The 25,762-nt window shown below is 35.8% G+C and overlaps 1 protein-coding gene across 1 annotated transcript in view; it reads left to right on the top strand.

Moving 5' to 3' along the window:
* Sardh (Sarcosine dehydrogenase) overlaps nt 1-25,762 on the top strand; it is a 47,200-nt gene that overhangs the window by 2,006 nt on the left and 19,432 nt on the right. Inside the window, exons 2-7 of the mRNA XM_023156567.2 lie at nt 11,577-11,830; nt 16,710-16,922; nt 20,966-21,295; nt 21,375-21,558; nt 22,787-23,052; nt 23,153-23,350. Of these exons, the coding sequence (XP_023012335.2) occupies nt 11,577-11,830; nt 16,710-16,922; nt 20,966-21,295; nt 21,375-21,558; nt 22,787-23,052; nt 23,153-23,350 (1,445 nt within the window). The remainder of the gene's footprint in view (nt 1-11,576; nt 11,831-16,709; nt 16,923-20,965; nt 21,296-21,374; nt 21,559-22,786; nt 23,053-23,152; nt 23,351-25,762) is intronic.

The raw sequence follows: 25,762 nt of genomic DNA, 5'->3' as shown, positions 1-25,762 counted from the left end.
TTTTACTCACGAACAATCAGAGAGGCAATCGAAATTGAAAAACGACCTAATAATATGAACAAGAGGGATGATGCGCAAAGATTACCATCAACATGGAGATCAGTTTTATCACTTCGCACAAGCAATCAGACCGCTCAACTTCAGAGGCAAAACTCGGTACATGACAATACAGGTACAATAACAGAGACAGGAGAGGCAGCTCAGGTAATAAGACCAAAACAGGTAGTCGAACAAACACAGGTAGTGGCAGCAACGCAGGTAAAGGGAAACATCCATCCCTATAAATTGAGACACAGAGTTCGAAGTAATCAGTCTAGTTGAAAAAACCAGACATCACCAGAAGATGGCAAATGAGACTTTGCCGAAACGTTGTGAAAATAATCCTTATGGGGAGAAAATACACAGAACACGGAGCGAAACCCGAGAAAACAGCTCATCATACTTTATCCGTGAGAATCTTCGAGTTAACATATATATATATATATATATATATATATATATATATATATATATATATATATATATATATATGTGTGTGTGTGTGTTTTATTTTTTCGCAGTACCCACATGTATTGATATTCAAATATTCCAGAATATATTTCTGAATCAGTAATAATTTTGCTGTTTCGCAATCAGTGAAAACAATATTTGACTGGGTCTATAACAAATTTTGAACTTACCATCACTAATTCATCATTTAATTGGTAACTATCATAAATGTCTGTCGGGTATAATTCAATGTGCATCATGGTATTAGCAGGGAAAGTAGCGGTTTTTTTGGCTGACATTCACCATTCGAAATACTCATTTTGTTATTGGCAATGTTTAGAGGGGATCGCCTTAGGCTTGCAACTTCCACGATACCTCTGAAAAAGCCCTTTCAAGTTCATCCTGCCTTGCATTGAAAGACAAAGACGAATCTCGTTTCGCGGTCAATGTTGAAGCTTGATTTTGCAAAGAACCGCCTCGTTTAGGATTGAGTCTTCTCTACATCCCATAGATGGCGCCATCGTGAAAGGAGATGTTTTCGACTTTACCAACTCATACTTATTCGCCGAAAACAGTTGAGTGCAGCAATACATTCGTATCTAGTACCTATATACTATGTATGTATGTACCTATGTATGTATGTCTGTAGTAAATTATTATTATATGGGGCGAAAACTGACTCATCAGGAAATTCAACATTTCCTCAATATCATATTATATCGCGATTGCATGTCCTATAATTCTCTTATAACTCATCTGGACCTCATATTCGGTAATTTCCATTTTCGTTCTGCTTGATTTTGAATCAACCCTTGATAGAATCAATATATGAGGTAGTTTAATCTGAAATTTTTTGTCCACATCACTTCGTGACGATATCGATATCGATCGATTGAAACAAGCTACTGGAGTTTCTTTATCTATTCTCTATCAAACATTTGTTTCTTACATGTTTTCCCGAAATGTTTGAAACATAATATCTTCAAATAACTATAAATAATTTATATGCATTTGTTGCTAAACTTCATCCCCAGTAATTTCTAGAAGTAGCTGAAAGTGTTAAAAAAAAAACGTTTATGGCTCATCATACGAACTGTCTTGTCAGCCATCATTCAGAATCTGAATGCAAATATTATGGAACTGACGTGTTGAGATTATAATCACCTTTTGAATTTCTCAAAATTAATCCGTGTACGTCAAGTTTCAAGTTCGAAGATAGAGCATGCATCAGGAATGGCTTCCTGTATGTCACCTAATAATGAGGAAATCACATTTATTGTGTCATAAACACATTTGGTTTCATTATGTTCTTTCCAAAATAATTATGAAACATGCTACCTTATGGTTCTCAAAACGTTATCTAGAGTGTACCCATTTAAGTACTCTTATGAAATATATATTTCTTAACCGATTCGAATAATTCTTTTTCCATGAGACAGACATCCATAAAGTCTACTAGGATACCAAATTTCATAAATTATTCATCATTTTCCGGGCCAACTATTCTTATTTTTTAAGGCCAAAAATTTAAAAAAAAGTAATTGGCGATATTTTTCACAAAAAATTTAACTACTTCACTAGATTTGTGACATTATCAAATGGTCTATGTCGAAGTTACAAAAAAATGCCAATAATAAAAAAGTTATAAGTGAATGGAATTTGAACAATATGCCTTTTAATCAACCCACTTCAATTTTAGAAATTTTATCTGAGTTCTGACTACACCACTGGTTTTGAGAGGATTCAAGATATCACGGTTGAAAATTTCAATAAAATCTGTTCATCAATGAAAAAATTATAAGGGAATGGAATTTGAAAAATTTGTTATTCAACGAAATTTTGGCTACACCACTGGATTCGGAACGATATTTAGCAAAATATAATTCAGATCCTTGTATTCATGAAAAATGTATGGAATGTATGAACCATATTAATGAATCCGATTATGGAACAAACTTTAATGTCAATAATTTCAAATCAAAAAACACCTGCATTCATTTCGAATTGCTACAAACTAGTGGAAAACAATCTCTTATTCACAAGCAATGCACATAATAGGATCGAAGATGATAACAATGAATTTATCATATCGCAAGTATTCTGTAATTGTTGCGAGGTTATTGCAGCACACGCTTGCTGAATTCTTGTGCACGGTTTCATTCGATGATTTGGTCGTGATTTGTTATAGACATATTGTGTGACATAGCCCCATAGGAAAACATCGAGTATAGTAAGGTCAGGCGACCTAGGTGGCCGTCCAATTAATCTACTCCCCCGTTCTATCCAACGATTGGGGTAGTTTTGATTCAGCCAACTTTTCACAATTCCCGCATTATGAACAGAACAGTCATGTAACTGAAAATATAAATTTCTTGTTTCTGCGAGGGGAAGTTCATATATTGCGCCCGACAATTCATTCCTTGAAAATTGTGGGAAATTTGTGGCATTGGTTGCTATCTAAACAGAATGGTCCAATTATTCTCCTATTCAGTATTCCACACCAAACATTTAATTTTTCTGAATACTGCCTTTTACAGTTAATCACCCAGTTAGGATTTTCAGTGGCCCAATATTGAATATTTTGTGATGAAACCACTGCATTTGTTGTGAAACTAGGTTCATCACTGAATAAAATATTCTTTAAAAAATGTCTGTCTTTAAGGTACACGCCCTGGGCCCATAAACAAAATTCCAAACGTGTTTTTTGATCACCTGGTTCTAGAGTCTAAACCCTAAATGCCTTTAATTTTTTTTCGCAGACATTGCCTAATATTCTTCCTAGGTAAGTTTAAATCTAAGCCGACCACCTTCAAACTATTATTTGAATTATTTCTGAAATAATATGATATAGTCTGATTATTTCCATTCCTTCTTCGTATACCATTCTTCAAAATATACCTACGTAAATACTGCTCCAGTCCGATTGAATACTTCGTTAATTTTATGTACTTTGCTGTTATTTATTGCTGGACGATTTGGGTGTCTTTCATTGAATATTGTAGTTACTTCTCATTCACTTCGGTAATTATCCCCAGAAATACGTATAAGTTCGATATTTTCTTGAATTGACAATGTGGCCATTATCTAGTTTTATTTTGAATTACAAACTTAGTTTTATAAAGGTTAATCACGAAATGACAATTCCTGAACAAATAGATGATAAACTAGTCGCAGCTTACCTGCCCATTCCATTAATCCATTAATCCAATATTGCGCAAACGCAACAGCATATTTCGTGAAATAAATTAATCGTAAAGTAAAACAATTTGGGGTAGACACATATTGCGTATACGCATCACTGGAATATAATTACAATAATTCTTTTTTTGGGGTTGAAAGATGAACAAAAAAATAAACGTGTAATGGGAGCAGTGGTGTAATCAGAATTCTGCTAGAATTCCATTAAAAGACAAATTTTTCAAATTGTACTCCCTTATAATTTTTTCAACGATGAACAGGTTTCGTTAAAATTTTTAGCAGTTATATCTGAATCCCGTGGTGTAGTTAGAATTTGGATGAAACTTCTGAAATTAAAGTGGTGGGTTGATTAAACAGCATATTTTTCAAATTTCATTCACTTATAACTCTTTTATCATCAGCGGTATTTTTTCGTAACTTTGAAATAGACCATTTGTTCAGTTCCTGAACTGAACACGACGGCGATAACCATCCCCGTATTCCCCGATTTATATTCGTCACCGTAACATGACTTCAAATTCAATTTCATTACTCTTCAATTTCATAAAACTTGGTTTGTAAAACCTATCCAATACGAACCGCCAAGTCTACACTCCACGTGGACTATTTTGCTGCCGGTTCATTTCTGTGTATTGGTTTTTTGGCCTTTGAGAGTGCTGCTAACTTTAAGAGTGCACAATATCGGTTACTTCGACTATACTAAAGTGGTATATGATTTAACTGCGAGGAAGAAGGTCATTTCCGAAGTATTAGCAGCATATGAGTATGTCGGGCGTGAAAGCCCGTGTTTTCATATCACTCTATTTTTATTCTTCAAAAGGTCGGCACCCAGTGTATCAAGTTACTCTGAATTATATGTGATGGAATTGGCCGATATTTGATGAAAATCTATGCTAATGTTTCCTATACAAGTATTTTATTACACAATAGATTGTCCAATCGTGTTCAATACTACTGCAGTTAGTAGTTGCATAATGAAAATTCTCGAAAACATATTAGTTGAACCCTCGAAACGCGGGGTTATCTGACTCGAAGTACAAAGGGCGACTGGTTCCTGTTGGTGACTTCGTACGTCTGCTTTTTTCCGCAACTGAATGTTGCTACTTTGTATTGATGACGATAATTAAGACTTTTTATATTTCCTTCATATCACAAAATCTCATTCATATTATTCAATGTGGTGTGGTGATGATGATTGACACTTTGAATGTGGTGTGGTGGTGATAATTGATACTTTAAATCTGGGATTATCTGACAGAATTCATGAAGTGCGCCTGGGTATTATTGATGAACCAGAAACAATAATCTACGGTTTATATTTTTGAATGTCTGCACACTTCATCGCCATCAAACCTTGGACTTGCTACCAGACAGCTAAACTCACTTCTGTGATGATGCAAACTGATGCTTCAAACTCAGAGCTATTCAATCAGAAAGTCACTGGTTTACGCTGATAATTTCGTACAATTGCGCTGTTTCTGGTATTCGAATCTTGGCTATTTCATCACATGACTATATCGTAGTAATGACAGCCAGTTAGCCAGAACTACGAGTATATGCCTACAGTTTGAATTTTCAAATACTTTGTCCGTGAAGTTTGTTAAGGCATTAAACCTTGGGCAACTTACCGAAACACCAAAGTGCGGGTAGCTTCTGTTGATGATTCCGAACATTTGCTTCATTCAATCTATCACAAAATCATATTCATATTGAATCCTAGTTTTGCATGCAAGTTCCTGAAGGTAATCATTGCTTCAAATTAAGGGTTATCTATAGAAAATCAGAAAGTCATGTTAGCTTTTTGATTCTAATCAGTTTGTGTGGTGAGTGGTCTTTCAGGTCAGATGATGAGAGTACGGCTATGCCAAACTCTGAAAAACTGATTTGGTCTCCAGCGGGGCAGGCACAAAGTATGTGCTCCGCTGTTTCATCATTTTTCGAATAAAGGCGACACATACTGTCCAACGACAGTCCGAGTCTCTGCATATGATGAGTCAAATGACAATGGCCTGTGAGAAGGCTTGTTAGACATCGTAATTCATTCCTACTGTAGTCCAACAACTGTTTGGTATCTAACTTCGAAGGGTGGATGAATGCCTTGGAGTGAGTCAATCCTGGAAGATTCTGCCAGGAGTTTTCTTGATATCCAGGTGTTCAATGTTCGTTTGGCAAAGCTTGAAACGATGTCAATGACAGGTTCTGGTCCGATGAAGTTGCTTGCGGCACTCTCCTTTGCAAGGAAGTCAGCAGCCTCTTTGGCTTCCAGGCGAGTATGGCCAGGAATTCAGACCAGAGACAATCTGTTGAGTCTTTCTATCGAGGAGAGTCGTTTTCAGGAATGTTCAGCCGATGTAGACGTTGCTTAATAGGAGCCAAGAGCTTCCAAAGCTGCTTGACTGTCTGAGAATATTTTTATTGACTTATGTATGAGGTTGGATTCTTCCAATCTCTCCGCATACAATTCGATAGCGTAAATTACCTCTTAAAATACAGTCGCATAGGTACCTAGGCAGGTTGATATTTCTATCCTGCACTAGAACCTGAAGGTGTTTTTGATCCGTCTGTAAACTAACAACTATCTGCTCTTAATATTTATTCCTTCCGAGGGATCCAATCCTCTCTACTCGGGAACACTACTTTATAAGGCAGTTCCTAGTTGACAGTTAAAGATATAAAGTCAGAGGTCATTCCCAGAATGCTGTGATTTCCAGTGTCAACCGGCAGTCTGTTGAACTCCGCAGTAGATTGATTTGAGCAATTGGAAATGTGCACACGTCTATAAGCAGTACATCTAGCCTCTCTTTTCAGAAAAATATGGAGAGGTGGTAGATCTAGAAAGATCTCCATGGCCGCTGACAGTGTGGTACTAATGTCACCACATATAGCCAGACAAGCCTGTCTCTGTAAGCCATAGAGCTTCGCCTGAGTCATTTTTAGTGAAGCCTTCAGCCAGGCAATTACTTCATAAGTGACCATTGGTCAATCATCATATAAATCTAATGGATTCGTTTGGGACTTGAACCCCAAGTTTCACCACAAATCCTATGACACGTCCTCAGGGACAGTCAGGCTTTGTGTAAAACTTTTTCCAAGTAAGCGTTCCAGATGAGTTTTTTATCAAGGACAATGCCAAGATATTTCAACTCCGTTCCAAATGAAATGACCTCATCATCGAGGGAAAGTGGCGTTGGATCATCTTATTTTCTCCTCCTTGTGAAGAGGATTTTCACAGTTTTGTTAGGGTTGACAGTCTATAAGCAGTCTACCCTCTCTAGAAAAATATGGAGAGAAGGTGGATTTAGAAGAATCTTCATGTCCGGTGACGGTGTGGTACTGATGGCACCACATATAGCCAGACAAGCCTGTCTTTGTAAGCCAGAGAGCTTCGCCTGATTCATTTTCTCTGAAGTCTTCAGCCAGGCAATTACTCCATGAGTGACCATTGGTCAATCATAACATAAATCTAATGGATTTTTTTGGGACCTATACCCCAAATTTCATCACAAATCCTTTGACATGTCTTCAGGGACAGTCTGGCTTTGTGTAAAACTTTTTCCAAGTGAGCGTTCCAGATGAGCTTTTTATCAAGGACAATGCCAAGATATTTTACCTTCGTTCCAAATGGAATGACCTCATCATTGAGGAAAAGTGGCGTTGAATCATCCTATTTTTTCCTCCTTGTGAAGAGGTTTTTCACAGTTTCGTTAGGGTTGACATACATCTGGTTCCAGGCACCAACTGTGAACAACGTCCATCGTGGTTTGGAGGATATTACAAGCTACCCTTCCCGACGTGGACCTTGCCAAGATGACTAGGTCTTCTGCATAAGCTCGCAGATCTACTTTTTTCTGTCGGGGGCATCAGGACCGACCACAGAACAGAAGATCCTGAATCTAATGGTTTCGCCTTGAAGGCCATAGTTGCAGTACTATTTACCAGTATGGCATAGATCCAGCCAGTTATTGTCGATTCTTTTCCTTTCCTAGCCGGTTGTGATCCTATAAATTTAGTTAGTGCATTGTCAAATGCTCCTTCGATATCGAGTATTACAGCAACATAAATCGCCTTGTTGGCAAAGGATTGGTAAATTTTGTCTGCGATGACGGTACTGTGATTCAGGAAAATGTTCACAAGTGGTAGAAGCTCTTCACAGAAGGTCGAGAAGATGTGAATGACGACGCTCGCATGAACAACTGATAAAAATGTTATTGAGAATCGTTAAATCACTATTAGAGAAGTTGCTAGAGAGTGTCGGCATATCGGTTGGCTCATGCCATGCAATTTTTTCGAAAAACATTTTCATGAATCGTGTGACAGCAATCTTTGTTCCAAAATTGCTGAATGCTTACAAAAAAAACCTAGTATGAGCATAACTTTGTTAAATGATGTCAATAGCGATCCAGATCTGCTCGAAAAGGTCATAGCTGGTAAACAATCATTGGTATGTGCGACGATGAAGGAAATAAAAATGGAATTGCTGAGAGAGCTCATGGACATCCCAAAAAGTGCATATCGGAACTGTTCCGAGGGTCGGAGAAAATCTGGCATGAGTTTATTATATCTATTATATCTGAAGGGGACTAAGTTTTCCACACGTTTACCTGTTAATGTCTCATCTTCACGTCTTTGATGAAAGCTATCAATTTTACTTTGACTCGTTCGGTTACATTTGACTTCCAGGTAAAACTGTTCACTGCCTTTGTCAAAAATGCCAAAATATTCATTGATTAAATTTTTCAAAATATACATGGCATTTGAATTGAAGGGGTTATATTTTTAGAAGTGATTTAACTTTTGGGAAAGAAAGTTTTTGGCTTTCTACTATTCCATCTTGATACAAATGAATTGTGGAAATCTTCCAAAGAAAAGAAGTAACCAATTTGAAGAATGCAAAGAAGCTTCTTTGCATGATGTATACATCCATATATAGAGTTACTTATTTTTATGGCATGGCATATATGGTGAGTGTGATATAAGTGTTACGTTACAAATGTTACTCAAATACGTTATATATTTTCATCAAGGCCAATTTCATCACTTTTTGAACAGTAATGTAGAGCATACACAGGTTCTTTCAGATATAAACTAAAAACATTTGTTATGGGATTGAAGCAGATATCATTCACATAAACGCTCCACAATGTGAAACAGTACCAAAATAAAATGTTATTTGAATGGAATAATATCATTCCCAATGTTAAACTTCGAAGTTTCGGATCAAGACACTTGTCTTATCATCATTTTGGATAACATCAGAAGGAGCATATATGTCTGTCATAACATTACGACTTCACGTCACAGAAAGAAACAAATCTAATTTTTTTGTTTCATTCGTATGCTTGGTTGATTCCATCCTTGATAGGAAGACTTAACAGAGTGTCTCTGGTTTGGATTACTGCCCATACTAACCTGGAAGGCAATGAAGCTGCTGAGTCTCTTGCAAAGGAGGGTGCTGCAAACAGCTTCAAAGGACCAGAACCTGTCATTGGCATCGCTTTAGGGCTTTGCCAAACAAAGATTGAACACCTGGATGGCAAGAAGATGCATAGACCTCTGGCATAATCTTCCAAGATTGGCTCACTTCAAGGTTTATTCACCCTCCGAAGCTTGATACCATACAGTTGATCGACTACAGTATGGATGAACTACAATGTCTAACAGGCCTTCTCACAGGTCACTGTCATTTTAATTACCATATGCAAAGACTCTGACTGTCGGAGGACAGTGTGTGTCGCCTCTTTTTGGAAAATGAAAACATATTAATTTGTCCGCTTTTCAATCTATTGTTGACAAATTAATTTGCAGGTAGTGGTTCCACTAGTTAATTACCGAAAAATCAATTAGGATAATCATCATTTAACAAACTAAGTCCACATCGGACCAAAAAACTTCAGGTATATAAACAGCTAACCCTTGTCTTCAAATTCAGTATCAATTTGCTTCTCCTTGTTAGCAAAACGCGCGTCGAGTGCAAAAATATCAGTTTGGTGTTGATCTCTAGAAAAAGTTTTCAAAAATCGGTTTGCAAAACCACTCACAACCTCACCTAACCCCACGAGCACACGGCACTGATAAAGAAATATTGTGAAACGTACAAAAAATTAGTATTCAGCGAGTCCAGCTAGCCGAGCATTTACTCCTCAACTACATTTGATAGCACGTTTACTAACTATCTGGGCGACTAGGGGCCACAGACAAGAAATGTTTATGACTGTACTCTTATTTTTATTGCCGTTCCAATTGGGAATGGATAGACTATACGTAATGACAATCGTTCCCTCATTTGATTGAATCGCAGCCAAAAGAATCTTTTTTGAAACGAAAGGGTTATATTTTTAGCAGAGGTTAATTTTTTGAGAAAGAAAGTTACTGAATTTTTACTTCTCCATCTTGATACAAAAAATGTGGCAATCTTTTAAAAAAATAACCATTCCTAAACTTATAAACTTTTCAATTTGTATAGAAATGCATAATTTTTTATTCGTTGTCATTGGTATTTGAAATTGTGGTCTAATATCTAACAAGGGATAATTATTTCGAGAATGGTTTCATCAAAATTTGATATGATATATTCTAGTGCAGAGTTTCTATTGGTTTGTTATTGTTATTGAACTGATATTTCAAAGATGACTGACCTTTTGTACATTAATAAGCACAAATAATATGAATTGAAATATGTTGAAATCAAGAGTATAACGAGAATTCCAGTTATCTGGAAAAATTTCAATAAGTATTTACTGGGATGATTTCAGTAGAAACGAAGGGGCAATGAACATCAATGAAGTCTGTCTACCTGTCCTTGGAGGTACACAAACAAGGTCAGTTAATCCAATTAAGAGACACCAAGCCACGCCCACTAATAATAATATAAAACCAGAGTCAATGGTATGGTATGGTGGCATGGTAAAACCCTGAAGAGGCATAAGCCTACAGCAGGGCCCCACACAAAACACACTTCAAAATATTTTGTTATTATTTCTTGAAAGACCAATAAATGTTTTTGACTTGACTTTGACTTGAGCATCGTAGTTGATGCGGTTGAAACGACGGAAACAACAACTCAAGCACCATCTCGAGCACTGCAACCGTCTTTAAAGTCTACCGCAGTAGTAGATGGAACATTAGGCATAAGAACCTGCTTTCATATGTTAGAAATGTGTTTGAAGATAGACAAATGATTTTTCTATCATTGGGAGATAAATAGTAAGAACGTTGAAATGAAAAACTTTCGTTTTTTCTCCTTAAAGATATCACATATCTATTGCGAAAGATGAGACTAATTTATTCTCTTTCCAACAGATATTTGTTAAAAAAAATCTCCCATATGGTGGGGGAGTCGCGAAATTCCCAGACACATCAATTACTCCGCAACCGGTCATCCAAATTCAGTATAGTGAAGGTTGTTGTATAGAGAACTGAAATTATAGAACCCTTTTGACGGCAAGTGATGTCACACCATTGGATTTCTCATCAAAAAGAATTGAAAATGATTCGTTTTTACAAAATTGTTGTCACCCTCTGATATATTGCCCCCTCCGAGAATTGAGAGGGTGGGAGACTATTTACGCCCATACTGCATAATATTTGTTCGAGTATTTCTTACGCTCCATTGAACTGAATTATTATGATATGAAAAATCAAACGTGACATAGCAAACTGAGGCAAAACATGGTTTCACGTATTTAATGGTCTAGATTTCAATTTTTCATAGTGTTTGAAAACCAAAAGATTATCAGGGCTGTTGAATGATATATATTTATAGCTTGGATTTCATGTGAGCCTGAAAATATCCACAAAGCTAGAAGAACAAACCACGTGAATATTAGCAAATAGGGCCTATTCATACCATAAACCCATCCCACATAAACTCATTATTCGAAAATTTTCAGGTGGTGGAGTGATAGGATGCAGCACTCTCTATCACCTCTGCAAGAGAGGTATCAATGCGATTTTACTGGAGAAAAGCAAAATCACAAGCGGTACAACATGGCACAGTGGCGCTATCGTCTGGAGTTTGCGAGGAAACGATGTAGATACTGTGATGCTGCAGAAAACACGAACTCTTTTAGCAAATTTGGAAGAGGAGACCGGTATCAACTCTGGATGGATTAATAATGGAGGGATATTCATTGCAAGAACTCCGGTAAGTTATCTGTTAAAATAGTATCACTTTTGTGAATGACGTTATATGTATTTCAAAATGTATCCGTAATTTGGAAGACAACTTTTTGTAAAAGAGTCAATGGTTTTTCACGTTTTTCCGGTATATCCGCACTTTGGAAGACAACATTTTGTAAAAGAATCAATGATTTTTGACGTTTTCCGGGCTTTCAATCTTCTATAATCTATGATTAAATCAAGATCAACAAAGAACTTGCTAAAGTATAATAAATGACAAATCGAAAACTTACTGGTCAGTGAGGATCTTGAGGGGTCTAATAAGTTAGTTATGTATTATACTCATAAATTTCAGTGATAGAGACTTTGGATTTCATTGAGTGATCTAAGCGAGAAAGGAAATATTATTGAAAATATTTTGAAAGAAAATGCGTTTCTGGAACTTTGTAAAAAGTGATAATTGACCCATACAGATACACGATTTCTTGAATTTTATCAATGTAATTTGTTATACAGTGTGTAAAAGCCAAATGGAGTGAATTCATTATTTCGGTTACTGTACATATTAAAAAAAATCCCGAAATAAGTCAAATGTAAATTATGATTTGACATTCTTCAACGTAAAAATGCCACCCCTACCTTCAACCCCCTTCGAGGAACAGGTACTTCTCCCAATTTTTTAAAAGGAAAGTATAGGTTTGTGATATATCGTTTGAAAGGTCTCTTCATTCACGGTTCAAAAATGTTACTGCTTTTAAGTTTATCGCAACAATTAAGATAAAATGAATTAAAATCATGTGCTTATCGAAATTCGATAAAATATACTCAAAAACTAAAATGTAATGTAAAACGTAATGAAATGTAGAATACGAAAAAGAACCATAAATGTTAACGAAGTAGATGTTCAAAATGTTCACCGCGAAGGTCTAGGCAACATCCTAATAAATAAAACTCTCTTCTAACATTATTAAAAATATCAGGCGTGACCGACCTAATCGCAAGCGTTATTAGTTCTTTCAAGTCATTCAAATCTGAAGGTTTAGTTTTGTACACATTGCTCTTCACATATCGCCATAAAAATAAATCTAATGATGGAAGATCAGGTGATCGCTATGGCCATTCAATCAATCCTCGCCTCCCTTTCCATCGATTGGGAAATGTTGTATCGAGATATTACCACACATTAACTCGGTAATGTGTTGGTGCTCCATACTGCTGAAACAATATGGAATTCACTGGAATTTGAAGGTTTCCTGGATCAGGATATAAATTTGCTGAACTTGGAATGACATCATTTTGAAGTAGTGCCAAATAATTAACGCCATTCAATTTGCCGTCAATGAAAAAGGAATCAATGATATGATTTCCTATAATCCCAACCCAAATATTAACCTATTGAGGGTATTGCATATGTTCCTCTCTCATCCAGTGAGGATTTTTCGTTGACCAGTAGCGGCAATCTTTCCGACTAGCATAACCGTTAAGAGACAAAGTACACTCATTATGTATGGCTAACATTGAATGTAGTGGATGCCTGTCTACTCGATGTATGTGGGTTCTCCTCAAACTCAAGCATAACATCTAATTTGAGTTCATCAATCTTTGCATTTGCTGCTGCTTTTTTATCTGCTTCTCTATTTTGCTTATTGTTCCTTGAGATATGAGCGGTGAATTGGAAAATTTCTCATGAAATAGGCGAGGTACTTCCTGTTGTGTTCGGGATACATCTCCATTACCAATCATTTGTATAATCTTATTCTATGGAAAAGAAAGTTTTTGGCTTTCTACTACTCCATCTTGATACAAAAAAATGTGGGCATCTTCCAAAGAAAGGAAGGAAGTAATCAATTTGAAAATAAGTAACTCTATACATGCATGTGTAGATCATGCAAACAAGCAACTTTCAGACACAAACTGGAAGAAAGCATTTTCGTTAATCTAACCATCAATCTAACTTGAACATACAATGATCAACGGAAAAACAGATTTTTTTTATACAATACTAGTTGACAAAGCGTTTTAAACTAACATTGCCACGAAAATCAATGAAAGTTTTTTGAAGGATACCATCTAAAAAAAAATTGCTATGGTTTTTCCTCGGCCGCGAAAGTCCTAATCAATTTATCAACATCGTATTTTTGTAACTAACATCAACAGACAAAATTCTAATACATATGTCTAGTTGTCATAAAAAAGTATAATGATATAATATATAACATTTTTTCGTTCAAGTTCTATTAGTTATATCATTAAAACTCTTTAAGTTTTGATGGTGTTCAATCACCCTTTAAGATTTTCCAAAGATGGGTAAAATAGAAGTTGAGGGTCATTGTGTTTCTGGCACTATTTTATTTTCATTAAGTGTGTTTCCAACCAATGATTGATTATCTGGACTGTTATCATCAATTGGTTCTGACCTAAAGAATTTTCTGTTTCCCAAAAGTTGATCGTCATCTGTATCTATCACATAGACCCTAGGAGATTGATAGACTTCCTTCATTTTACATCTTTCCTTAACTGTTCCTCTTCTGTAATACACATTATCTCCTTCACGTGAAGGCCGCAAGTGTTTTGCTCCTTTATTGTAATAGAATTTTTGTTTTTCGTGTGCTAATATTATCTTTCCTCGAATCCCTTCAGTGATATTTGGCATCAGCTCACTTTCTCAAATGGCCAGTTTTGTTCTGAGTATTGATTTATGCTAGAGATTTTTGTAATTGTTTACACTCCTCAGTATTCCATCAGCATTAAATACATACCCATATGCTGTTTGTTAGCCTCTCTCAACATGTTTTTTGCAATCTGGACGGTTCATAGCGCTAACCCCTTTGATTGCGGGTATGTTGGAAAAGTTGTTGTTAATTTTATATCCCATTCTTTGGCAAACAAATGAAACTGATATCTACTAAACGGCATATATTATCTGCTGTTAGTTCTTCTGATACACCGTTTCTAACAAATATTTCTTTCAGTTGGGTTATTACACACAGCGCAGTTTCACCATTCAATACCTTGATTCCCAACCAGTTCTAGAAGTGATCTATTTCTACTAAATAATTCACACCTGTAAATTCCAATATATCAGTTGCAACTTTCTTCCAAACTCTATTAGGAACTTCCTGTGAAATGAGTGTTTCTTTTTTATTTTCATTTCGAAATTTGTTGAAAATTTTACAACTTACTATTTCATTTTCTATGCTCTCCGTTATTCCTGGCCAAAACATGCATTGCCTTGCTCTTATTTTCAATTTTTCCATTTTCATATGCCCATCATGTAAATCCTTCAACAGATTCGAAGGTACCACTAATTTGAGATCAACAAACAGAAGATTGTCCGCCACTGATATTGATTTCTTCATGAACCAGCAGGTCCCTTGACATCATGTCTATAACGTGGCCATTCATTTTTGTAATACCTGTTGAAAACAGAATGGATCTTCATTGGTCTGTTTTCGAAAATCTAGTTTTCTCTCTTCTGTAATTGCAAAATTTTCGGCAATAGAATGTACGACATTTTGAAGTTCAAGGTCATTTCTCACATGATTCTTCAAATGAGCCCTTGACAACGTATCGGCAATATACATGCATTTCCCCGAAATGTATTTTATTTTCAGATCATATTTCAATGATTTCAGCATCATTCTCTGTAATCAACTTGTGACACTACCAATTTCTTTTTTAATGATAGATTTGCGAGGTTTGTGGTCTGTTTCAATTGTTTTTTTTCTATACACATATTGATGAATTTTTTCTACTTCTAATACAATACTTGATAACTATTTTTCAATTTCTGCAAAATTCTGTTCAATTTGTGTTAACGATCTAGAGCGATAATCTATTGGATGAGAATTTTGTAGTAAACAAAAGATTAACGAATGTATCACTATGTATAGGTAACTTTCAACAGCACCATTCAACATCACATTTCAGTAAATTTCGTAAGGGTGAATTGATTTCGGAATAATGTGGAATGGATTTTGATAGGTAACCTTCTCATATCTTCTTTATTTTCAAGCAATTCCATTTCAGTTATGACTCTTATCCTCAACGTTCATCTTCCGAAGCATAGAATGCACATTGGGTAGCCTGGAATCTCATATAGATTGAAATCATCTTGATAGCATAACATCCTGAGACTATTTTTCAAGAGGTTTCTTATTTGGTCCCCAAATTTCAGTATCTCATATCTCCAGACCCAAGAATTCCGTAAAAAGCTTTTTTCAATAGTGGTTTCTTCCAAAAGAATCACTGGTGGATAGATTTAAAATTAAGTGGTTTGGTTTCTCTTTTATAAAAGTACTAAGAGACTAGCATTACAACACAATTTGACTATCTTAAGAGTACACTTGACACTGACAAAAAGGATGTTTTTTCCATGCCACATAATTGAGGTATCACCAGCGACCATTGTGATATTCTCCATTATATTTATGAAGAGTTGTGGATGTGCTGACGGATTGACTTATTTCTGCTAGATGAGAGTGCATCCATACTTTTCGATCCAAAATGTTGCAGTAGTATTATATGATTGACGCAGTCAGAAACTTTCGATAGATCACAGAACACCGCAACCAAAGCTTCCCAATCATTAACATCCTCGTCACTCAAATGTAAATATTACAAATCAAATGATATTTCGATAGTTATCATGTTATAGTGATAACTGCGAATGATACAATCGATTGTTTACCCATTAGAATCGCGAGTATACAATAATTACTAATAATTCAATAGACAACGATGTTTATAAACGTAACAACTTCAGCCTCGATATTGATGAGTAATGGTTGATTGTATCAGCCTAATAGGTATTTCGATGACATTCTTGAGATGAAATTTATCGCTTGGAATGACTTACGATTAACAAAATGTTTTTTAATTATTGAATCATCTGTGAATTTCAGGAAAGGTTGGAGGAATACAAACGATTTCATACACTAGGGCATATGTTTAATCTGGAGAGCCACGTAATTTCTCCGAAGGAAGCTCAGAAGATTTGCCCAATACTTGATCCGAAATCATTTTATGGAGCACTGTGGTCGCCTGGAGATGGATACACCGATCCCTCTATGTACTGTGCAGCTTTACTGAAAGGAGCTAAGAATAAAGGAGGGCAAGTGAGTATAAAATGATCCAACTTTTAATCAATGTGTATATAGAGAGACAAACTAGATGATCCTTACTTTTGTTACAACTCTATTCAGAAAATGTGGTGAAGCAAGACTGCAGAACATGTGTGGCCCAAAGTGAGTCACGTTATTATCTGCACAACCTCAGTGATATCAATTTAGGTCCGCAAATCTTGGAAGATCTATTCCATATGTTGATTATCAATCTTAGTGCTGATATTAGAGTTGTGATTAGTCCTTATATATGTAGAAAGATAAGATGTTTAATAATGATACGAAATTCAGTTATATCAAGACCGCAGATCTTCTCTTCAGCATTCATCTCTATGTCCAAGAGGCATTCACTTGCCTTGGCAGAAACGAAATCGCTACTACAGGTAACTACAGAAAGATAATATATTTCTTGCCGAGGATATAATTGTCATTACAACTTTCTTCAACTTGTCTTGTTGTAGCACAATTGACTTCAGAACAGGTTATTTTCAGTAGATTTCCAATTGAATGCCGTCATAGCATTTTGTGTCAAGTACCTTCTGGATTAGACTGTTGATAACACATCAGTATGACCTCATAATCCAATTCCAAAATGTGGAATTGAACAATTTGGATCCGAAAAACACGCTTTTTTGTTATTTCGTTGCCATCAGCATCTATGTATTATTCGAAATTTGTTTACCATCATAGTAACATTCGTTGTCAGGAAATTCAAGTTGTCTAGTAATTATTAATGTATAGTGTGTACCACTGTTCAGTTAAACCAGGGGCAACAGCCGACCCGCCGGCCGGATCCGGCCCGCTGTATGATTTGATCCGGCCCGCGAGACATTTTGAAAAACCTAATTTAAAAAAAAACATTGTGTTAAATAAAAAAAAAAAATTATTGTATAACACATAACATGTAAACATAAATTTTAAATTTTCATGTATACATAAAATTAAGAATTCAAGTAGTTACAGATATTGGCAGTTTTGGATTGAATACAATTTGTCTATATAGCGGGTGGATGGCCCGAACTTTAGTTCAGTTCTACTTGAGCTACCGAGGTGACAACTTCGACGAGCGATATCCTAGCGAACTGCTAGTACCGTCAATTTACTTTGTGACTTTGTGTGCATCTTGGGTGCTTACTAATTATATTTTGTATACGAAAATGATGTCTGGTGGAAAAAACGAAAAGCAGATGCAGAGGGTCGCCAGTTTCAAGCAAAATTAACTGAAGAATTCTTTTTTATCCTGCACAATGGTAAGCATATTTGTTTGCTGTGTAATGAATCCATTTCAGTGATGAAAGAATTCAATATAAAGAGGCATTACTCAACTAAGCATCCTACGCTGCAATCACTGACAGGCAAACAAGAAAAGACAAAATCCAGAAGCTTACTGCAAATTTTGAAAAGCAGCAGCAAATGTTTCATAAACAAAGAACACTACTTGATAATGTTGTGAAAGATAGTTTTATAGTTAGTTCAAAATTGGCAAAGTCATGAAAACCATTTTCCGAAGGCGAATTTATCAAGGAGTGTATGTTAGAAGTTTGCAATGTTTTGTGTTTTGAAAAGGAAAATTAAGACGAACTATTGTCCGAAGTATAGAAATGATGGCCAATGATATAAAAACAACATTGACTGACCGTATGGCTGATTTTGAATCATTTTCCATAGCATTAGACGAGAACACCGATTTGTCGGATACAGCTCAACTGGCTATATTTATTCGAGGTGTTGATAAAGAATTCACTGTTACTGAGGAATTGCTTGTTTTACAGCCGCTAAAAGGAAGCACTACAGGAGAGGACATTTTCAATGAAGTTCAAAAGGTATTTACAAGTTTTGCCTTGCCATGATCAAAATTAGTTGGAGTATGCACAGATGGTACACCTTCTATGGTCGGCTTATGTAAATGTTTCATCGGAATTTTTAACGAAAAAGCAAAGGAATTAAATGTGCAAAACGATGATTTGATAGTCCTCCACTGCATTATCCACCAACAGAACTTGTGTTCTAAGTCAGTTCGACTCCAGAATGTTATGAATGTGGTAGTAAAAACCATCAATTTAATTCGATCCCGAGGGCTTAATCATTGTCGATTCAAACCGTTTTTGGATGAAATATCAGCCGAATATGATGACGTAACATAACATTCTGAAGTGAGATGCCTAAGCAAAGGGAAAATGCTGAAACAGTTTTACAAGCTTATGAATGAGAAAAATAACTTTATGCAAATCAAAGATAAACCACTATCTGAATTTGGTGACCCAAAATGGTCAACTTCACTGGCTATTTGAATGATTTGAATTTGAAACTTCAAAAACATGGACAGTTAGTTAATGATTTGTACAGCCATTTGAAAGCGTTTCAGAATTAAATCCGCTTGTGGGAGGCACAGATGCTGTCTGAAAACAGTTACCATTTCATCACGCTCTCTGCGTGTGAGAATATTGCTTATGCTCAATATGCTGAAGACCTCAAGGTACTGTCAGATCAATTTTCGAACAGATTTAGCGATTTAAGAAACATGGAAAACTGTTTCAATTTATTTACTACTCCAATAAAAAGTAATGAACAAAATGCTCCAATACACTTGCAAATGGAGTTGATCGAGATTCAAGAAAACTCAGTCCTAAAATCTGAATTTGAAGACGTGGAGTTGTGTGATTTCTACAAAAAATACCTCGAAGAAGACCATTTTCCGCAGCTTAGAAAATTCGCATGAAGATTTATTTGTGCGTTTGGCAGTAATTATAAATGCGAACAGTTTTTTTCACTGATGAAAGTTAATAAATCGAAATATCGTACAAGGTTGACTGACGATAATTTGGAAAATTTTTTACGTCTTTGTATCAGTGGAATTAATCCAAACATCGATGGATTAGTTTCCCAAGTTCAAGCTCAAGTGTCTCATTGATTTCGGTATTGCTATTTAACTTTCGTAGTTTGTAACAATTCCAAATTTAACGAGTTGATTATAATATTATTCCATTGTGTTATTTTAATAAATTGATATTATAATGACATTGTCGTATTATTTCACGTCTGATATCTATCGCAAAAAATTATGAGCACTATAACACTACTTCAAAATGTACTACTTTTAAACGCGGCTCGCATTTGCACACTAAAGTTTGGCCCACAACATGTTGAAGGGTGCCCACCCCTGAGTTAAACTCTCGCTGAGACTTCCAGAAATTTTATAAGTAAAATTTTCTCGTTCTCAACAATTTTTCCAGTAACATTGATATATCATAAACAATTTTGATTTATCATGAACGTTACCTGAGAAAAGAGGTTTTCACTGCATTGTCGAAGAATTTGTTTTTCAGAAACATTTTTGTAGTATTCTGCCCGATGCTAAAATAAACCATTCTTCAAAAGATTCCTTGAAATTTCTGTTTTCATCGAAAAGTTTGGTATGAGTTTCGATACATACAATGTGTCAATTTTAAAACTTACAATGGGCTATATCTCACGAACGAAAGCTGATATCAAAAAATGCTTGAAACCGTTTCTAGGATAGTAAGGGGGAACTGAAGTGACATGAAAGTGAACTCACCCTCATGAACCCCCTAGGCCCCACCCATTTCTGAACTTTCACAAAATTTTCTGAATATTTCCCAATGAAGAGGAAACATAATTGATAGTCAAATCAGCTTTTCAATACTGATTATATATGGAAAATTTACAGTTGTTGGGAATTCGATCTTTTTCTTTCATTAGGGTCGTTGCCCATTCAACAGTAGGAATATAAAGGTCTCTACAATGTAAAGAAAATCTTTTTCTGCAGACAAAAAAATACTGAACCAGGAATTTTCAAAATATATTCCTTATAGCGGGGTCTATTCTAGAATACAGAGAGAATCATAAAGACCCAACAAGAAAGCCTGACGCCAGATTCTTTGGATTGTAAGCTTAGTAATCACGATTTATAAACCACATTTTTCACTATAGGTTATTGGTGAAATACGTATAAATTGACTTTCAGCTTATTGTTCAATAACTAGTTTCAGACCAACACTTTGTTTTACAATTCGCAGGTTTTTGAAGATACCGCAGTCACTAAGATTTTAACAGAACCAACTCCGAACAACGAAAAAAAAGTTATTGGTATCGAAACATTGAAGGGAACCGTCAAAACCAACGTCGTCGTCAATGCTTGTGGAGGTTGGTCTCGTGAACTAACCCAGATGGTTGGGTTAGATATCCCACTAACTCCCATCAAACACGCCTACGTAGTTACGGGAAGTGTACCTGGAGTCAAAGGTATTCCCTGCATAAGAGATCATGATGGAGGGTTGTATTTCAGGCCTCAAGGAGAGGCTGTAGTTTTTGGAGGTTATGAACCCAACCCCCAAATAATGAAAGAGGTAAGTTTCATGATTTCATCTTGATTCTTATTCAATATTCAACTGGATTACTCACCATAGTTTAAAATATTTCTTCTAGATTCCCAAGGATCTGTCTTTCAGTCTTTTTGAGCTAGATATGACAATATTTGATGTTCATTGGAAACACGCCTGTGAGCTCTGCCCTTCTTTTGAAAAAGCTGGAATCAAATCTGATGTTTACGGCATGGAATCTTTTACTCCAGATCATAAACCGATTATGGGAGAAGATCCTAAGTGTGTTGGTGAGTGGTACTTTTATAATGCAAACAATTTTTCAGTGAGAGTATTGAATATTATCCCAAAAAACTGGTAGTGTATTCGACTCGCAACTGAAAGTCACTACTACAAATATAGATAATATTTAATTTTCATTTACATTCATGGGAAAATTCACTCTGTGGTCCATTTGAAAAACATTTCTGCTCACTTTCTATTGGGGCCTGAGCTGCCAGGGCTATTCGACAGACAAACATTTTATTAGCATTGGTTGACTGAAAATGCGCATTCATCATCACTGAATGAACTGACGTGGCTGAAGTACGAAAGTAATGCTACGTTCAATAATACAAACACTTTCGAAATGTGTATAAACTCATTGTAATGTATTCGTTGGGAGATCAATCTTCAAAAATTTGAAAAGCAAAAGGCAAAAGTTTTCATAGGATTGATGTTTCGATTTTTATATTTTGACTCACTTCAGTGCAATAAAAATGGAAAAATAGTCAAAAAATTTTATCATAATTTCCTTACAAAAACTGCTTTTGTGATTCCCAAGCAACAGATTTTTCCAATTCGTATATTCATAATTTCAAACGCCATGAGGTGTTTCCGCCGTGAAATTCCATGATGAGAAAGTAGGTAAATCAGTAAGGGAGCATAGAAGAACTGAGATAGAGTGTCAAATCTCTTTGAAGAGTGAAGAAATGTATGTATACAGAGTGAGTCACGAGTAACCTGACAATCGCTGGAAACTGAACGAAACCTATTTTCGATGGTTTCTCATAACACGGTGGAATTAGATTTCATAACCGAGAAATCCTCGTGAAATCCCACTCAGCTGTCACCAGTGTGATGAAGGCTCCTTTCTGGTTCATTTATACTTTTTAAATTGATTTTGGCAGCTGCTGTCACCAGATGCGGATTTCTCCACATCAAATTTTGGATGTCAGGCAAATCCGAAGGAGGCTTGAATTGGGCCTCCTGCACGAAGAGGAGGCCCAATGACCTTGTAGGTCTTACCGTTTCCGAGATAACAACAGTGGGATTAGCTGAATAAAACGGCTTGTGTGAAATAAAACGAATTTGATTTATTTAATATTACCTTTGTTTCAAATGAAATTACAAGTGTTTCAGTGAGTACTTAGACATGGTATGAGAAATGCAACATTTATTCACTTATTTGTTTGAGAACTCATGGTATACTCCGTTGAAATAACGGTACTCTGTTATTTCAATCATACTTGTTTTTAGGCTTGTTCCATGGGAGTGGATTCAACTCCCTTGGGATTCAACTCAGTGGTGGTGCTGGAGAACAATTAGCCGCTTGGATTGCCCTTGGCCGACCAGAAATGCCCCTATTCGCCTATGATATTCGAAGATTCACTCCCGTTCAGAGACAGGATAGGGCATGGGTAACGGAAACGAGCCACGAAAACTATGCAAAAACATACAGTATTGGGTATACCCATGATCAACCACTAGCTGGAAGAAATCACAGAATTGATGCTTTCCATGAGGTAGGCAGGTGAACTACAAAATTCAGTAATCACGGCATCAACTGCTCATATTTCGATGAAATTTGTAAATATCAAACTGATGTGTGTGTGTACTCAATAGGCTATGGTGGCGAGTGGAGCAGTCATGGAAGAGGCGTTGGGTTGGGAGCGACCAGCATATTTCATAAAAGACAGAACTGCCCCAGTCAGATCTTACGATTGGTATGGACACTATGATCATGTTCCGAATGAAGACACACGTTATGTAGATGAATTAAGAGGGGACCTTACTTTCGATTTTTCTAAACATTTTGATCTGGTAAGTTCTGATCTGGTAAGATCTGTTAGAAATCGCGCGTTGAAAGGAAAGACCTCGTTAGTCCTTAGCTCGCACTAGTTTTGACTTTTGAGAGTTGTTGTTAGTAAAGGGACGGGCGACAGTTAGTTGACAGAAAAACATACACATATAATACTAACAAATACTATTGATGAAATAATCATTTCTTGAAAAATAAACAACATGTTTCCACTCAGAACAATTTTTCGAATCTATTGAGCCGGTTTTATGTGCTCATGAATGTGTTCATATGTTGAATGAATAAAATGAATGATTCATCGGGCACTCCATTCTACGACGTATAAATCTTTGTTGACATGAAATTATAAACACTTGTCGTTGAAAGTCTCATTCAACACTGATTGCTGAAGCTTGATTTAATAACTCGTTCGAATGCTATTAGGGAATTCAGAAGACAAAAACTTCAATTCGTTGAACAACTTTCTGAGTTTGAATTGAAGGGTTTATTTTTTTAGGAGTGAATAATTTTTGGAAAAGATGAGGGAATAGGGTGGATGTCACACAAATTTCAGGTTTTTTGTTAAAAAATGGAAAAATTATGAGAGATTGTTCCCTATTTGATGCACTAGTTTTCGAAACACTGGATACCAGAATTTCAATTTTTTCATTTTCATAAAGAGTCTGAACTCTTGCAGCTAAAGTTAATGCCATAAGCATGCTGAGCTTCAGGGTATAACAAAAGTCGACTGGGATCCCAAGTATTAGAGTATTTAGGAAAAACTGGCTTGATTTTGAATACCCCTTTCAAAAATCTTCCGAAAGAAAGAAAAGTAGAAATAGGGCTCTGCGATGAGTATTCAACGTTGGGTAGGATGCTCCTTTATTGAGTTCATTCTGTAAAAATTCCAAAACGTGCCCAACAGATGGTTTGAATTCATCAATTTCTGAAGAATTCCTAAATTGCCACCATTTTGAAAATGATGAATTGTATTGTTTTTGAGTGTGGATATCATTGTGGAGATGCTCGGTTCAGGAACATTTGTCAATGCGAACGACCTCCGTATAATTTTCCTGCAGCCAGGGTGTGCATAGGATGTGGTTTCCTGAAAGGAGACACAAGAAGTGACTTTTCAGGTCCAAAATATAAAATACCTGAAACAAGCAAGCTTTGGAGAAGCGGGTACCATAGTTGTGAAAGCCAGAATGGGACCACTATGATTACTTCAGCTTTTTCCGAAACTATTTTGCTCAATACACACTTTATCAGAGGAAATAGGGGAAATGCATAGCCGCAGGTGTTCGACCATGAGATTGTAAAAGCATCTACCGCTATTGATTCAGGGTCTTTGTGCCATGATATGAAGGTTTTACATTTTTTATCAATATATGATGCAAATAAGTCAATTTTGGGTTCACCAAAACTTTTTCTGATCATTTCATAAATCCGACTATTCAAGGAATACTCAGTATCTGTTACTAAAAGTCTTGAAGCTTTGTCTGCTAGGAAATTTTCTCTTGTATTAATGTATGACGCAAAAACCACAATTTTATGTTTTTCGCACCATTCCCAAATTTCAAAAGTTATGGAATTCAAATATTCGTATTTAACTCCCCCCATTCTGTTAATCAGTGAAATTGTCGATACGAAGTAAAATACGACAATGTATTTTATCTTTGGCAAAACATTTTAGTCCATAATAAGCGGCAAGCAATTCGAAGTAGTTAATATGAATTTATTTTTCTTTCATGTTCCAGAAACCATTTGCGGTTTCCGCATTTGAGATTGCGCCCCACCTCGTTAGCGATGCATCTGAGTAAATTTCTAGTGCATAACCATCCACCATTCAATTTCTGGTTGTAAAGAAGGATGTAACCACATTTGAGAAGAATAATCGCCTCCCTTGTTCTTCAGAGCCAGATATTTTTGCTTTTCTAAATTTCTTGTATACATTAACCCATATGTGACAGCTGGACAGACCGATATGAGTTTGCCTATCAAGTGCAACTCACGAATCTGACACATTGTCCTATTTCTATAATGACAGAGTGTTTTTATTAATTTAAGTTTTTTGTCCATCGGTAAAGATATGGACATATCAAATGAGTTGAAAATAAAACCCAAAAACTGGCACTCCCTGGATGGCGTCAAACAACTTTTCTTAAAATTTTTTACAAATCCCAATTTTTCTAAAAGATTTTTTGTAAATTTTGTATTAGTTAGGCATTCTTCATATGATTTCCCCAAAATAAGTAAATCGTCAAAATGAATGATTGATATTATTTTGTTCAACCTCAATGTCTGAATCATAGGTCTCAAAATTTTTGTAAATGAATAAGGTGCTATATTTAAGCCAAAACATAAACAGGAAAATTCGTACATCTCTTTGTTGAATATGAATCGTAGATATTTTCGATGTGTTTCTGATATCGGGA

This window comes from Leptinotarsa decemlineata, unplaced genomic scaffold (assembly GCF_025532065.1).
Source record: "Leptinotarsa decemlineata unplaced genomic scaffold, Ldec_3_MD MMD2_tig00026369_RagTag_RagTag, whole genome shotgun sequence".
Classification (NCBI taxonomy): Eukaryota; Metazoa; Arthropoda; class Insecta; order Coleoptera; family Chrysomelidae; genus Leptinotarsa; species Leptinotarsa decemlineata.
This window is presented reverse-complemented; position numbering and strand designations above follow the sequence as displayed.